Source organism: Cnephaeus nilssonii (assembly GCF_951640355.1).
Source record: "Cnephaeus nilssonii genome assembly, chromosome: 7".
Taxonomy (NCBI): domain Eukaryota; kingdom Metazoa; phylum Chordata; class Mammalia; order Chiroptera; family Vespertilionidae; genus Cnephaeus; species Cnephaeus nilssonii.
Window position 1 is genome coordinate 3550803 of NC_137078.1, and position 17240 is coordinate 3568042.

At 51.8% G+C, this 17240-nt stretch overlaps 1 protein-coding gene across 2 annotated transcripts in view; it reads left to right on the plus strand.

Moving 5' to 3' along the window:
* Positions 1-17240, plus strand: part of NUP210 (nucleoporin 210) — a 132679-nt gene that overhangs the window by 34156 nt on the left and 81283 nt on the right. For both annotated transcript variants that reach the window (XM_079777076.1, XM_079777077.1), the window contains exons 6-13: positions 1679-1811; positions 7891-8049; positions 8579-8647; positions 10533-10639; positions 11285-11425; positions 12491-12628; positions 13783-13938; positions 15650-15848. In XM_079777076.1, the coding sequence (XP_079633202.1) occupies positions 1679-1811; positions 7891-8049; positions 8579-8647; positions 10533-10639; positions 11285-11425; positions 12491-12628; positions 13783-13938; positions 15650-15848 (1102 nt within the window). The remainder of the gene's footprint in view (positions 1-1678; positions 1812-7890; positions 8050-8578; positions 8648-10532; positions 10640-11284; positions 11426-12490; positions 12629-13782; positions 13939-15649; positions 15849-17240) is intronic.

Genomic DNA, 17240 nt, shown 5'->3' on the forward strand with positions numbered 1-17240 from the left:
CACCGCATATGCACATTTCCTCATGGAAGGGAGATGCCCTGCTGTGAAAGTTTCACTTTCATGAAAGGGGAACTTCAAGGTATGATTCCATGTTTTTGTTCGTTTGGGTTGGGTTTTGGGGCCACAGCTTAGCAAGAGGTAGTTGAGGCACCAGAGTGCACCATCTGGAGTCACAAAGCATTTGTTCCATTCTCAGTTTTGAAGGAGGTTCAGGAGCACTAGGATTTTCATTAATTAGCTTACTTTCAACAACTACCCCCTGTGCCAATGTAGGGACACAGCCAAGCATTGGGGACTCTGCGAACAATCCTGAGTTTCCCTCCATGCTGTCTCCTCCTGTGCCCATCATAAGCCCTGAGACTGGCGGTTCCATTTGTGGAGGACTAGTGCTCCTCCCCCTCCCTCCTCCCCCAGCATTGCCCTGGCCTCACCAGCACCTACTTTCCATCAGTGCCTCATTTTGGGAGGGGTGCCATCGGAAAAGGGTGGCTTTGTCACAGTCCTGGCTCTCTCCAGGCTCTTGTAGGCAGATGTCCACCCTGCCTGCAAACTGCAAACTGGAGCTCATCCTCTTGTTGGCCTGGTTCTTGGGTCACAGGCAGAAGGGCAGTGGCACTTCATCTGCCTTTTAATCTGCAAAGTAACAGATGAAAGAAACCTCCCCACATGCAGTCTCTTTGGCAGATGAGCCAGTAGTTTGGGAGTCCTGAAGGGTTTTGGAAACGGGAGGTGCCATGGCACAGGGCTGACCCTACAGGACTCTGCTCTTAGCATTTGGAGACAGTTTGCCTCTTAGGATCCTGGACCCGTGTGTGGTGTGCAGGGCTGAGATGGACAGGCCCTTTGTCCTGCCTGTGTTGGTAAAGGGCTTCCCTGCTTGCCTTTCTGGGAGGCATCCACTACAAAGCCTGGCTGAAGGGAGCGGCTCTGTATGTTCTTTGATTTTTCAACAAGTTAGGGATATTATTTAACTTACTGTTAAGCCAGGAAACCTGTAAAATGTTACAGCTGAGTCAAAAGAGAACCCAAATAATTTATGAATAGATGCAAAGCTGGTCCATATCCACTGGGTGGTAATCATTTGCACCCCCTGTCCCCCAGGGAAAATGGAATCATCTGCTTTGCCATCAGTTTTCTCCAACTTGCAGAGTTGCCAAGCAGTTAGATGGCCACGGAAGGCACGGGCCCCGGAGGACCCGGGGCGATGGTGCACTGCAGTCCACACGGGCAGTCTTTCTCCCACTCAGAGTCCCTGAGGAGGAGGCCTGGGTGGGGCTTCGCTGTGGGCGGGGCCGGGCCCAGAAGCAGGGGCTGAGTGCTGTCAGGGACACCTGCCTCCCCTTTCCACGTTGGCCGCAGGTTTCCCACCCTTCTGTGGGGAGAGCCCCTGAGCCCCTGGTGACCACAGTATCCATGGAAATCACTCCTGGCTCCTCACTTTGCTTTCTGTTTAATTTTTATTGTGAATTGAGCTGTAACACACTTAGAGGGAATGCTGAATGCATGCCTGTGGCACAAGCACGGCTCCCCTGGGGCTTTGGGCTCTCATTCTTCCACCCCTACCTTCCCTGTCCTCACAGAACATACTGAAATGTTCCGAAGGTTCCCTTTCTCTTGGCCACACCCACTCCTGTCCCCGACCCCACCTCACCTTTTCTACCCTCTTCTTTATGCCAAGAACGTCCATGCTGCAGAGGTCAGGCTACTGATTTTGGAGAATATCCTTCTGAACCCAGCTTATGATGTTTACCTGATGGTGGGGACCTCCATTTGCTACAAGGTGCAGAAGATCAGGCAAGGAAAGATTACAGGTGAGTCACCAACTCAGGTAAAATATACATAATATAACATTTACCACTTTAACAGTTCAGTGGCATTAAGCACACTCAATTGTTCAGTAACCATCACCACCATCCATCCATAGAACTCTTTTCATCTTGTAAAGCTGAAACTCTGTCCCCATCAAACACTCTCCATCCCCTTCCCAATCCTCTGCTTTCTGTCTATGAATTTGCTTCTGTAAGTACCTCAAATAAGTGGAATCAAACAGTACTTGTTGTTTTGTGACAGGCTTATTTCATGTAGCATAGGTCCTCTAGGTTCACCCATGGTGTAGCATGTGTCAGAACTTCCTTTCTTTTTAAGGCTGAATAATATTCCACTGTATAGACAGACCACATTTTGTTTACCCAGTCATCCTTCGATGGATGCCTGGGTTGTTTCCACCTCTTGGCTATCCTACCTAATAATAGACAAATATGCAAATTGACCATACCTCCGACACCCCCACAAGCCAAGCCCACAAGCCAGGCCCACCATCCAATCAGAGCGAGTATGCAAATTAACCCAACCAAGATGGCTACAGCCACAGAGAGCAAGGTTTCCTAGGTAACAGAGGAAGCCAAGCTTTCCGCCTGCCCTTGCCAGGCCTAAGCCTCCACTCAAGCTAAAAAGTTTCAATTATAGAAGGTAAACAAATTCAAACAGAAATGGTGGTAGAACGGAGCTTGAGAGAGCAGGCCAGGGTTGCCAGCGGCAACAGGGGAAGCTAAGCTTTCCGCACACCCTGGCCGGGCCCACCCGCTTAAGCTACAAAGTTTCAATTATAACCCCAACAGAAATGGCTGCCAGCCATGGAGGGAGCCCCAGGCTTGGCTCCGCTCCAGGCTACAAAGTTTCAATTGTAGAAGGAAAATAAATTCCAGATACCAGGGCCTCCACTTGGGTTGCCAGGGGGCATGGCCTGCCTGCAAACCACCACAGGCCCCTCGCTCAGGCCGCCCCACACCCCAAGGGAACCCCACCCTGATCAGGGACACCCTTCAGGACAAACCAGCTGGCCCCCACCCCTGTGCCAGGCCTCTATCCTATCTAATAAAAGAGTAATATGCAGATTGATCATCACTGCAACACACAATATAGCTGCCCCCATGTGGTCAAAGATCCTGCCCCCATGTGGACACAGGATGGCCACCACAAGATGGCCAGCAGGAGAGGGCAGTTGGGAGGCACCCGGCCTGCAAGGGAGGGCAGTTGAGAGGGACCAGGCCTGCAAAGGAGGGCAGTTGGAGGTGATCAACCCTGCAGGAGAGGGCAGTTAGGGGTAACCAGGCTGGCAGAGGAGGGAAGTTGGGGGCAAACAGGCTGGCAGCAGAGTGGTTAGGGGGTGATCAGGCTGGCAGGCAGAAGCGGTTAGGGGCAATCAGGAAGGCAGGCAGGCAAGCAGTTGGGAGCCAGCAGTCCTGGATTGTGAGAGGGATGTCCAACTGCCCGTTTAGGCCCGATCCCAAACGGGCAGTCAGATTGGGCCTAAATGGGCAGTCGGACATCCCTCGAGGGGTCCCAGATTGGAGAGGGTACAGGCTGGGCTGAGGGACAACCCCCCTCCGTGCACGAATTTCGTGCACTGGGCCTCTAGTTGTTAATAATGCTGCTATGAACATGGATGTGCAAATATCAAGTTGAGACCCTACTTCCAATTCTTTTGGGTATTTATCTGTGAGCTTCACATTGGACTGGGTTCTACCCTTGATTTGCCATCGATTGCTGAGCAGCCTTTGCAAGCCATGCCCCCCCTTTTGAGACTCATTTTCTCCATCAGAGCCCTTGAGCCTTTCTGTCTGTGCTGTGAGGGCAAATTGAGTGGATGTACATAGATTTGTTCTGGAGATTCGAAGAGCTGTTTACATGTGATATATTTCATATGGTGAGTGTTCTTAATGCAGCACCAATCCTATTAAGAATTATTATTATTACTAGAGGCCCGATGCACAAAATTCTCAGCCCAGCCTGCACCCTCTCCAATCCAAGACCCCTTGGGGGATGTCTGACTGCCGGTTTAGGCCCGATCCCAGACATCCCTCTCACAATCCTGGACCGCTGGCTCCTAATTGCTCACCTTCCTGCCTGCCTGGTCGCCCCTAACTGCCCCCCACACCCCCACCGGCCTGGTCACCTCTCACTGCCTCTGCGTGTTGGCCTGATCACCCCTAACTGCCCACCCCCCTGCCAGCCTGGTTGCCCCTAACTGGCCCCCACTGCCGGCCAGGTCTCCCCCAAATGCCCCCTTCCTGCCGGCCTCGTCGCTCCTAACTGCCCCCTCCGCCGGCCTGATAACCCCTTACTGCCCCCCTGCCAGCCTGGTCGCCCCCAACTGCCCCCCTCTGCTGGCCTGGTCACCCCCAGCTACACCCCCCATCCCCTGCCAGCTTGGTTGCTCCTAACTCCTCCCCCACCACTGGCCTGGTTGCCTCTTACTGCTGCTCCCTCTGCCAGCTTGGTTGCCCCCAACTGTCCCCCCCCCCCCCGCTGGCCTGGTCGCACCCAGCTGCCCCCCCCGCCATCCTGGTCACCCCTCATGGCCCCCCCCGCCGGCTTGGTTGCCCCACGCAGCCTGCTTGTTCAGTCGTTTGGTCATCCCTCACTAACCTCCCTGCCGGCCTGGTTGTAGGCAGCCATCTTGTGAGGGCATGAGGGTTAATTTGCATATTAACTCTTTATTATATAGGATTGTCATTTTGTTTAGCGTTTACACGTTTCATGGTTAGAGCACAGGATGTCAAGAGTCTCTGGAATAAGAGTGTTGCACTCGGGGACCATCAGTTGAGGGCCTGGACCTGTGTCTGGGCAGGCGCCTCACCCAGGTTGGAGGCTGCATGCCTGTGATGCAGGGTATTGTTTAAGAAGCTGCATGCTTCAGCTTTCCACCAGCTTGGTTGGAAAGACAGTACATTAGCTGAGAGGAGTATTACTGTGTGGTACCCTTTGAAGGCCATAGAAGCTGAGAACAGGCCACTCCTGCCTCTGGGCCTGGCTCTCTCTGACATGGGGTGCACCCTGAGAACATCCCCATAGTAGGACCGGTGAGGGAGGAGAGGGGCTCTTAGTACTTATAGCAGGTGTTTATGTTGTTTGCAGGGTGATGTTTCTACTCAGTCCTGTAGGCATTTGGATTGCTTGCAGACACGATGGGCACAGTAACCAAATTATTAGACAGAATAAAATGTGGGAAGGACATGCTGGCTGGTGAAATTGGTATCTGAGAAAGACTTGAGTGATTGGAATGGTGGAAATTATTGACATAAAGTGTCCTGATGTTTGGAAAACCAACTGCATGGATGGATGTGGGCTGGGTTCCTGTGTCGAAGACACTGTTGGGAGGACTTAGAACCCAGCTGACCCTTAAACCACGGCTGCTCAGAACACAAGCACACTGGCTACATGCGCAGAGGCTGGAATCCAAAGCAGGAAGTGAGCCCAGGCCATCGTGAGCTTAGGCCACCACCCACCAGCTCCATGGTCATCCCTGGACCCGGCCCGGGGCAGGGACTCTGACTGTTAGAAGCACATCTGGAGAGCCAGCAGGAGGGGTCAGAGACCATGTTTCCTAGGAGAATGTAAGGGCAGCCTTGAGGATGGCCATGTATTCTCTGCATAGGTCTGAGCTGGGACCCCAGGAGCAGTGGACAGTGACCCTTTACGTCTGAAAAGCCTCCCATGTTCAGGGCCTCTGACAAGTAGTGAGCTCTGCATTACAGGAGGTGTTTAAGGAGTCCGTTAGGCTCCTCCTCATTTTACCATTTTAGGGTTTGGTATATACATAGTAGCGCAAAAGTAGGTTTATCATCTTTCATATGGCAGTAATGTAATGATTTATACATAGTAATACAAGAATGGAGGGCATGAGGGAGGGGGGACTAAATGAAAGAAGGTGAAGGGATTAGCCAAAGAACATACATATATGCATAACCCATAGACACAGACAACAGTGTGGTGCTGGCCAGAGGGCAGTGAGGGACTTGGGTGGTTGGGTGGAGGTGGGCAAAAGGGGGGGGGGATGAGGACATCTGTAATAGTGTCAACCATAAAAATAAAGTTAAAAAAATAAGAATGAACTGTTTCACATGCTCACGACTGTAAACCTACTTTTGCCTGGCCCTGTTTGGTTATGTCTGAGTTGTGCAAGGTCCCTCGAGAGTCAGTATATTCATTTGGAGAACTGTAGACGGAGGCAGCTAGTGCTTCATAAAGCAGCGTCAAGGAAAGCTGCCCTACTGAGCGAGCAGTGGCACCATCTCATTTCACTGTGACCTGCATCCTTGACACACTGTGGCCACATGCTGAACACTGATGCATACTCTGCTCAGATCACAACAGCGCTTCTGGACTCCCCGGTTAGAGGCAAGGAAATGAGCAGTGTACACACTTCACGTGACTCAGCCCTAGGCCAGAATCACCTGAGGGCCTGTTCACAGCTCTGGGGCCACCCCCTGGGTTTGCTTCAGCAGATCGCCACTCCCCAGGGCCCACCATGTGAGGTTCCCAGGTAAGGCTGCTGATCCAGGGGCTACACAACGAGAACCCTCTGCTCTAGGGTAGAATCTTGGGGACTAATCAGACACACAAAAGATTCCCCAGTATAGGAAATGGGAAATGAATCCTTTTGGATTCATTCTGAAGGCTGCTCCAGCTGAAACTTCTCCCAGGGCTGAGCAGGGAAGTTGTCAAGCATTCTCCATGGCCTCTTTCTTCTCTTGCTAGAGGGCTGGAACATGGCCTCTCCTGCTGGGCTTGGAGAGTGGGTTACTTGACAAGAAACTGGCGGGGAGGGCATGTCAGAATGGCGAGACTCGGTGGTCTGAGTCCCAGGTCTGTGGGACCACTCCCAAGCTTCTCATTTCATTTCCACAGCGCTCCCTCCTCGGGATACAGGCATCAGGAGTGACAGTTTCAAGGGTTGCTGAGGGAAAAAAATGGGGTAATGTGTACATACTAGTAGAACGTTGGCTCAGTCCCACACCATCTTGGTTACCTGGTCAGCAGTAGCCACTTAGATCAAAAGTGCTTGTGCGAGAGATTGACAGAGAGGGTAAGTTCTGTTAGCTGTTATTTCTCAGGGAAATTGTTTTCATCCTGGTCCCCACTGAGTGAGTTCTCTCGACAACACAGCATGGAGCAGGGAAGTATTAATGATGGTCAGGTAATGCCGGTGATCTTGATCCGGCATCTAGAAGGGTTCAGGAACCTGGAGAAGGTGCTGTGCATAAATTAAATAAGAGTCCAGAGATGAAACATAATTTTGGAAGGCATTATGGGGAGTCAGAGAAGACTTAGCTAAAGGAACTAAGTTCTTCCTTGTCTCAGGACCCCTTGCTTTTTATTAACATAATTTGTCCTAAGGCAAGGTGGAGATATACACATTAAAGGGTAGGGTTTTGTATACACAATCCATTGTCAGATTGGAAGAATTTGCCTACTGCTGTTCAGGTGTTTGGCCAGTAGGAGGCAATAACATGTAGATTAAGATGCCCTCAGCTGTCTGGCAGCAAGCAATCATGCATCCCTTTCAGGTTTGGGGAAATGCCCTCAGCCATCTCCAGATGATTCAGCCCTGCTGACATGCTGGAATTGGCTTCCAGGATTAGCAACAGAGAAGATTCTCTGCATATTCTAGACTCAGCTCCCCAAAGCATGTGGCACACCACGGACCAGACCTTTTCTGGAAATTTCCAGAGGATACCCAGCCCAGGGAGCCCCATCCGGACTCCTGGTGCAGCAGAGTGCCCTTCTGCGGTGAACATAAAAGGGCCTTGATATTCTGCAGGCAGGCGGCCCTATGACAAAGGCCGTGCTTAATTTTAAAAAGCAGCATATGGCAGCCACAAAAAGCTGATTGCCTCTAGGATTCATGAAGAGTGTCAGCTTTCTCCACAGTCATGGGAAATAATACTAAAAAAGTGTTGAAAAAAAAATAAGCAAAAAAAAAAAAAAATACCACGTGGCTGTACTGGCAGCAGGGATTCAGGGTGCAGTTGACACATTGGCTCCTGACGTTTCCTATCTTCTCGCTCCCTCTCTCCCGCCTGGCTCTCTTTGGGTTTCGGTGGCCAGAACTCTCAATGCCTTCAGATCAGTACCAACTGCAGCTTCAAGACCACATCCAGGGCCCTGCGGGAGACCCCAGCCGGCCTGTGACTGTCTTGGCTCAGGACTCGACGACGGTAACTGCTGTGCAGCTGGGACAGAGCAGCCTGGTCCTGGGCTACAGGAGTATCCTTTCCTTCAGCCGGCTGCCTGACACATGTCCTATGCTCAGGGGATTTGCAGTTGGAAGGGGAGCCTTTTTCTCCTGGGAAGCTGGGCTAGGCTAAAAATAGCCCTGTTTTCCCTCAAGATCTGGAAATCGGAAAGATTGCTCACCTCTGTGGGTGACTCGCTGGAAAAGCTCCCGGATGGGAGCTGGTGGTGAGCCTGGAGCCTCCCTCCCGACTCCAGAACGCCTGCGATCTCTCCAAGGGGCTGGCTGAGGCTGTGTCCACAATGGCATCATCCCGTGTTTCAGACTTTTTGGGGTGTCCTGTGTGCCTCCAGTGTCCTCTGCAGAGACCCCCTTTGCTGGTGTAGGAAGTACAGGGTGGCTCTGATTCTGGAAACAGCTCTGCCCCACGTGACACCAGGCAGGCAAGTTTCCCTCCCTCCTCTGTCCATGGGTGGGTGATGGGAGTCATCCTGCCCACGCTGAAGCCTGCCAGCTGGTTTCTTTACTGCCTTGTGTTTTGTTCCTTAATGAGGAATTCAGGTATCCGTATGCAGGGTGCTTCCAGGTTACCCAACAGCACCATCTACGTGGTGGAACCCGGATACTTGGGTGAGTGTGGGCATCCTAGGTCCTGGATGCTGTTCTTTTTTTATTACATGAGTTAGGAAATAAAATAAAAGTAACAACTCCCCAGAGAATGCTTCACTCTGACCAGCTCGACCAGCTGGGAGGCTGGGGCCATCAGCACCCACCTGTCCTTGCCAGGGCTGCTCCTCAGTCCTTCCCTGTCCGAACCCAGAATCTGTCAGAGGCTAGACGGGGTCAGGTAGATGGCCAGCTCGTCAGGGAGAGAAATAGGGTAGGGTAAAGTGGGAAGGGCTTTGTCTCTTGCTGGCTTTCATAGCAGGGCTCTGTCTAGACCTGACCATGGCCATGGCCATTTGGAGGTTAGAAGGGCCCCTAAGGTACCATGATAGTGGGTAGATGTCCCCTTGCAGAGGAAGGGGAGGCTTTTGTCAGCGAGGAGGGGAGGAACCCATAGCCATGGGTACAGCCAATGCCCAGGAGCTGCCAGGACAGATGAGGACTTGAGATGTGTCCGGGACACTCCAGATCACCAACGCAACACTTCTTTTGGTCTGAGATTGCTCACCTGTTGAGTTTTCTTGCGTGCTGCCATGTCAGATTGCTGTTTGGTGTAGACCTCTATGGATGATGTGGTGACACCAGGCAGGATGGCCCTGCGTGTCTTAGGAGCTCCACTTACTTAGAAATGCCTCCTTGGCATCTCCCAGCTGTCTGGTCTGTGCTGGGCAGGGTGTTCCAGAAGGTAGACAGGGTTCTTGGTGCTGGTGTTGTGGGGAGAGGCCAGCACAGCACAGACAGCATTAGAGAGCAGAGAAAGGCTTCCAGAATATGCTAATTGAGGCAGGCCTTTCCTAAGAAGCTGCTTTTGCGGGTGGGTCATCATGGCCCAGAGAGCAGCATGGGTAATGGTGTGGAGGTGAGAAAGCACATGGCATCACAGGGGCAGCAGGCAGCTGGTGTGGCATCTACTGTGGGAACCAAGCAGGGGGCCTGGAAGCAGGGCAGGCTCACTCAGGGAGTGTACCCAGTGCCAGGCCTCACACGTAAACCTACTGTGCATTCAGAATGTAGATACAATGTGGGTTCAGAGTGCAGCCCTTGGGTAGACTCAGAGTATAGCCTCACTGTGGAGTCAGAGTATAGCCTTACTGTGGATTCAGACCGTAGACCCACTGTGGTATCAGAGCATAGATTTATTGTGGTTCATAGGGTAGACCCTTGTGGATTTAGGGCATAGACTCACTGTGGATTCAGAGTGTAGCTTCACTTTGGATTCAGAGCATAGACCCTCTGTGGATTCAGAGCATAGAACAACTGTGGATTCAAAGCATAGACCTATTATGGGTTCAGAGTATAGACTCACATGTATTCAAAGTGGGCCTACTGTGTATTCAGAGTATATACCAGTATGACCTACTATGGACAGGGTCAAGTTGAGTGAGTTTTGAGCAGTCAGTGTGGGATTGTCCTGGAGAATCTTCGAGATCAGCTCAGGTTTGTAGGGCTCAGCGCTGGTGCCCAGCATCAGATCCCACATGTCAGTAACAGCTGGTCCTTTTCCCTGGAGGAATACAGGTGAGCGGTTGTGGGCTCTCTAGGTGAGTGCTATGGGGCCCTTGCGGTGAGCACTTATAGGTCCCTCCAGTTGAGTGGTCAAAGCCCTTCCAGGTAGGTAGTTGTAGGCCCTCCAGGTAAGTAGATGTGAGTCGTCCAGGTGAGTGGTTGTAGGTACCTTTAAGTTGAGCATTCGTATGTCTCTTCAGGTAAGTGGTCTGGACCCTTCCAGGTAGGTGGTTGTGGGGCCTCCAGGTAAGCAGTGTGGGCCCTCGTGCTAATGGTGCTTGGTCCCATCCTGTATGGGGCTGTGGCCTGAGTCATCAGATGCTGCCACTTGCCTTTCTTACAGCGTTCACAGTCCACCCTGGTGACAGGTGGGTGCTTGAGACTGGACGCCTATATGAAATTACCATCGACGTGCTTGACAAGTCTGGCAACAAGGTCTACCCATCAGATGTGAGTGCCTGCCTAGGGTCATGGGGTAGGGGGGTGGGGGATGGGGAGGTGGAATAGCTTCTAAATGAGCTGCCCCCAAAGAACAGGGGTCCCCATGCAGACAGGCCGAGTTCAGGAATTTCCTAATGGTGCTGTTGGGCCTACAGGAGGCACTGTGTGGGATCCCTGGGGCATCTCAAGGACCAGCACACCTGTGCATCTGCACCCCACAGACTCACTCCCACAGGGCTGGGCGGGAAAAGAGGCTGCAGGCAGCAGGGTTGAGGAGGTGGTGGTGGGGAGGTGGTGTCTGCCAGCTGTGATGAGCTGTAAGGGTTTCAATGTCCTGTACTGTATTTGGTGGTCTCCTTGCTGGGACCTCAGGGCCTATGAAAGCTGACTGCAGGCTTTTAGCTCCCAGGAGTCCCACGGGGTAACTATAGCAGGAGCACCAGGTCATCAGGTCAGGCAGGGAGGGAAGCCCGGGAGGGGTCAAGGCCAGCGTGGGCTTTGTCCAGCTTGTCTGCTGGCTTTCGGAGGCCTGCAAGCCTTGGGGCCCCTTGCCTGGCCTGACTGCTGCTTTCAGGTCACATGGCTTCTGGCCTGCATCTGACTTCCCTGGGTTGTCTGAGAAGCACCTCTCACCCACCCTGCCTCGCCTTCCAGAACATCCGCATTGAAACTGCATTTCCCTCTGAGTTCTTCGAGGTGCTCTCTTCTTCCAAGAATGGGTCGTCCCATCAGGTCAGGCCAATAAAGAGAGGCCAGACAGCTGTGGAGGCAGCCCTCACCTCCGTGGTAGATCAGGTAGGTTGGCACCCCGCATCCACCTCCTGTGCCCCACAGGCAGAAGAGTTCACCCAGGTTGGATGGGAGCCCTGGTGAGTCAGGGACCTAAGCTCGGCCTATGTGTTCCTCTCACAGGTACCTTGAGGGTCCCTCTCTCTCTGAGCTCACAAAGGATGTCTGAGGGCGGCTTGGGGCTCTTCCTGTCACCTGTCCCCATACCGGGCCAAAGCCCCTCTTCCTCTGCCAGCCCCCGGTGTGCATGAGCCTGCACCTTTGGGAAGAGGGCCAGAGCTCTTGCTGAGGAACAGTGTGGGCCCCTGCATCTAGCTGCACCAACCAGGAGCCACCAGCATCCCTTTGGCTGTTTTGGCTGTGGGTCCTTCAAAGTCTCTTTTATTTTTAAAGTTTTTACATATATATATTTTTAAATTTATCTTTACCTTTGAGAGGATTACCGATGTCCCTTTTCCCATCAATCTCCTCCTCCCTGCAGTCTCTCTCCCCGCTTCCTCCCCCAGGAACTGCCCGGCACTATTGTCTGTGTCCATGGGCTATGCCTATGTGCATAGAACGTCTTTGGTTAATCTCTCCCCAGCTTCAAAGTCTTTTCATTTTTTCCTGTACTTAAAAGGCCACTCAGTTTTAGGTGGGAGCAGTTCTTTACTGATGGGAACATTGGCATGGCTGTTCTCATCTGCCTACCCTGCACCAGCCTCCAAGAGGCAGCAGGAAGAAATGGCCCGTGGACCGCACTGCAGTTCCTACCCACATCTTCCCTGGGGGCTTTGGGCGAGTTGTTTTATCATACCACACATCAGTTTTCCCATTGTAAAGTGGGGATACCCACATCCATTCTCTCAGGGGGTCCCTGAGGATGAAGTCAAGCAGCATTTACTCCAGTAGTCATTACAGAGCCACACAAAGCCATCTCCAAGGAGATGGAGAGTCTGCAGGTTATCTGGCATTTCCTTCCCACTTCCCCTTAGTGACTGATCCCCAGGGAGGGGCAGGGGTCTGCTTGACTGGGAAAACTGCTACAACCTGGTTGTCATAATGATCTGGGGCACCCTCACCCCCTTGTAGGATGGAGGGGTCCACATGTTACAAGTGCCTGTGTGGAACCAGCAGGAGGTGGAAATTCACATCCCCATCACCCTCTATCCGAGCATCTTGACATTTCCGTGGCAACCAAAGACAGGCGCCTATCAGTACGTGATCAAGGTAACTGGGAGCCCCAAGTCTGGCTGCACTCCTTGGGCGTTTCCATGGGATTGAGACTTTATGGACATTATGTTTCATCTAATATTATCTTCTAGGAGCTGGAGAGAATTTAAAATCAGAGAGTCTTTATTCTTTATTTCTGAGGTTTCTATCACAGCTGTGCATTTTGATAATCAGAAGAAAAAAAATCCTGAAAAACGGAAAGTAAAGCAAAGTAAAGAAAACCTGGAATACGGATATAACATCCATATGCATTTGGGTTTTTTTAAATTATTGATTTTAGAGAGAGTGGAAGGGAGGGAGAAAGAAGGAAAGAGAGAAATGTTGATTTGTTGTTTTATTTATTTATGCATTCATTGGTTGATTCTTGTATGTGCCCTGACCAGGGATTGAACCTACAACCTTGATGTATTGAGACAATGCTTTAACCAACTGAGCTACCAGGCCAGGGCCACATACATTTGTTTTTGTAAAAAAATTGTTTTCCCAAAGCAGTGTAAATATTCGTAGAGAAAAAATTGAAATATAAGAGAAAATGTCTCCAACCTTGTTATTTACCAAGTGTTTGGGCATTTGTCAGCACGGACTGATTCCTTTGGGCCTTTTGAGCCCTTGTGGGCAGACTGTTCCCCATCAGCCCCACCTCCCTGGCCGTGATGACAGGCGTGCTGTCTGTGCACTAGTGCCCACTGCCAGGTGTGTCACCCTCCTGGCCCCTCTTGGCTTCTCAGGTGGTGGCCCCTGTTCTTGGGAGCTGCCGGACTGTTGTTTACTTCATGGCAGATGGTTAGGAGTGGGCAGGGGTGTGTGCTGGGATGGGGCGTTGTGTCTGGTCAGAGGCAGCATCCTGCACCTGGCTCCATGGCCTAGGGTCCAGCCATTCCAGCCTGAGCTCTGGGAGGTGCCCCTGGGCTCTGGGGCCACTGTCATGGACATGTGGGTATGTGTACGTCAGCCACAAGGTCCCTAGAATGTGAGGACAAGACCAGGGTGGAGGGGAGAGAGCGAGGGGTGGATGTCATGTTTTCCCTTGCAGTGGGGGACACTGACCTGTGAGTGTGAGTAGGTGTGAGTGGGGGTGAATGTGAGTGGGTGTGTGTGAAGCAGAGAGAGACCATGCAGGTGCACTGATTAGATGATGATTTTTCCTCTAGGCCCATGGTGGGAGTGGGAACTTCAGTTGGTCTTCATCAAACTTCATGGTTGCCACAGTCACCGTCAAGGGTGTGATGACCACAGTCAGTGACAAGGGACTCAGTGTGATCCAGGCTCATGATGTTCAGAACCCGCTCCATTTTGGGGAGATGAAGGTGAGACCTCAGGGGCCAGCACAGCCCGGGGGGTGGTGTCTAGGCCTCAGGCTTAATTCAGATCACCCTTTAGCCCTTGATCTTATACTTAGTGTTGGCAACAGGTGAAGTGGTGGTGGGTCTGGCCCTAGCCCTGCCCTTGAGCTCCCAGCTGCATCAGGGAGATGGGAATGGCATCCCACACCAGGCAGGGGATGGGACCAGAAGGGCCAGGGTCAACATAGCTGGAGTTTTTGGAGTGGAGACAAGAGAACACAGAACACAGGAGATAATCAAACGAGCCATTCTAGAAAATTTGCCAGACCTTAAACATATGACTTTCCAAATTGGAGGGTCGCTGACTGTCAGGTTGTAAGTGCCCAGTGAAAGGAAAGCCAGGACTCCAGGAGCCCCGGCCCAGCCTCTCCTCTGCTTGTTCAGATACAGTCAGGAGTCCCCTGTCCTAGGGCTCCATACCTGGCTTTTGACCCCAAGTGATGTGGGATCAACTCACTCAGCAAAGGCCACAGGTGGGAGTGGTCATCCGCAGCTGAGCCTGGTGGCCTCCTGACCCCACTTCTTTCCTTCCTCCCTGGCCCTTTCATTACTTCACTCAGGGCAGAAATTGAAGGTCCATACATGGTGTGTCTAATCCTGACCTTCTCTTTTATTATTTGGGATATTGTTGATAGGCTATTTTGTCTTTTTATTGTCACACAAACACACACATCCCTACCTTAAAATTTATCTAAGTTTCATATGAAGAGGGTTGTAATGGAGACCCTTTAGCTACAGCATAATTGTGAAATATTTGGATAAATTCTAACCACCTGGCCCCTCCCCATCTCCCATTCTTCTTCATCTCAGTAAATGTGCCACCTTCCACCCAGTTACTCAGCCAAAAGCCAAGGACAATTCCCTGATAGGCAGTGTATAATGGTTAGAGCCTGGCTCTCAGTGCTGGACTGCCTGGGCCAGGCACTACCATGCTTCAGCTCAGATAGGTTCTTTAACCTCCCATGCCAGTTTCTTCATCAAGTATTGAGGTTGGTAATAGAACCTTCTTAACAAGGAGACTGAGAGGAGTCAGTGAGTTGGCAATATTCTCCTAACTGAACCTGGAGTCTGGTGAGTTTCGTTTATACAAAGATTGTTGGTTTTTAAAATATATTTTTATTGATTTCAGAGAGGAAGGGAGAGGGAGAGAGTGATAGAAACATCAATGATGAGAGAGAATCATTGATCGGCTGCCTCCTGCATGCCCCATACTGGGGATCAAGCCCACACCTGGGCATATGCCCTGACCAGGAATAGAACTGTGACCTCCTGGTTCATAGGTTGATGCTCAACCACTGAGCCACACCTGCTGGGCAAAGATTCCTTATTTTTGATGATGGCTCTCTCTCACCCTGTACACTGCCTTCTTTATATTTTTCCAATGTGCTGAGCTGGTACATGCCTCAGGACCGTGGCTCAGACTATCTCTTTGCTTTCCTCCAGACTTGTGGCTCTCAGATCTAAGCTCCTACATCACCTTCTCAGAGAGGTCTTCCCTGACAGCTCTATCCCTGAATATCACCTCAGTCCCCACACACACCCTCCTGCCCCCCAGGCTTGGTCTTCTCACTGATGTATATTTGGTACCCAGCACACCGTACTGTTAGTAAATCCGAGCAGCAGGCCTTTCCTCTCCCATGGAGCCTGATGACCTAATCAACTCCCTGTCTTCTAGGTGTATGTGATTGAGCCCAGAGGCATGGAGTTCACCCCATGCCAGGTGGAGGCACGAGTGGGCCAGACCCTGGAGCTGCCCATAAGGATCAATGGCCTAATGCCCGGCGGTGCCAACGAGGTGGTCACCCTTAGTGACTGCTCCCACTTAGACTTGGTGGTCGAGATGGAGAACCAGGGCGTATTCCAGCTGCTTCCAGGTAAATTAGCACTGAGGAGCAGGCGCCAGATAGCAGTGGGTTGACGCCTTGTGTTCAACATGGGCTGCTCTAGGCTCCTAAATAGAGGGCTTGAGGCAGCAGGGGTCACAGCATGAGAAATGGCATTTGTCTCCTTGTGCTCCATCAGCAGTGGTCTGATTTGGATCTTACCTGCCATGTGCCCTATTGTGTCACTGTGCTCTCTCAGCCTCAGTTTCCACATCTCTAAAATGTGGTATCATACTAAATAGAATTGCATGTCACAGTGCCTATTGCAGCACCTGGAATGCAGTAGGTGCTCAGAATACACTGTTGCCTAGCCGGCATGGCTCAGTGGTTGAGCATCAACCTATGAACCAGGAGGTCACGGTTCGATTCCCTGTCAGGACATATGCCCTGGTTGCGGGCTCGGTTCCCAGTGTGGGGCGTGCAGCTGATCAATGATTCTCTCTCATCATTGATGTTTCTATTTCTCTCTCTCTCTCTGCCTTCCTCTCTAAAATCAATAAAAACGTATTTTTTTTACAAAAAAGAATACACTGTTGAAAGGGGATTTGGTTAGGGACAGAATTGCAACACCTTTGAGACATGCACAGTGTAGTCCTCCAGAGCCATCAGTGCCCCTTGCAGGGTTTGGGGGTGGTGGTGGCGGGGGTGGTGGTGGCAGTGGACGCTTGTTAGTTTATAGGGTGTCAGCTCTGCCAGGTACAGGTAAGTGAGCCTCTGTATATGCCATCCTTAGACTTCAAAACCATCACAGGAGGAGGAACTGGTGTTGGGCCATTTGTCAGATAAAGAGATTGAAGCTGTGTAGCCACCCAAGGTCACACAAGGGCACAGGATGTGATGGTATGCAGATCCCAGTATGTCTGGGATACTGATCTGAAGCCTCAGTCCTCCAAAAAGTGGGCTTTGCAGGGAAGTCAGCTCAGGGGCAGCAGAGAGCTCCTCTTCGATGTGCATGCAGATGAAGAAAAGCAAGGACTGCTGAGCCATTGGAAGGAGTAAGGTTTGAGCAGGGGTGGAAGTAACAGGGAAACAAGGAACAGCATTCAGTGGGTGGGGCTCCTGAGGTGGGCATGTCCAGGGACGTGGGCACACACAGTGGACCTGGAATGGCTGAACTTGTTGGATCCTGAATTGTGGAGGGTGCTGGAGGGCTTGGACCTCAGTGTCCAGGCGGTGGGGAGCCACTGACAGTCTGTGAGCAGAGGAGTGTGGCTTGATCCTGGCGGGGCTGGGAAGCCTAGTTGGCAGAGGTGTTTGTAGACTGGCCTGAGGTGCCGAGCAGCTTTCCACACCGGCGTCACAGCGTGGCTACCCATGGAGCCCTGTGAACTCGGAGCTGCACAGAGGAAGGACAAACTATGCCAGGTCCCCTCTAACCATCCA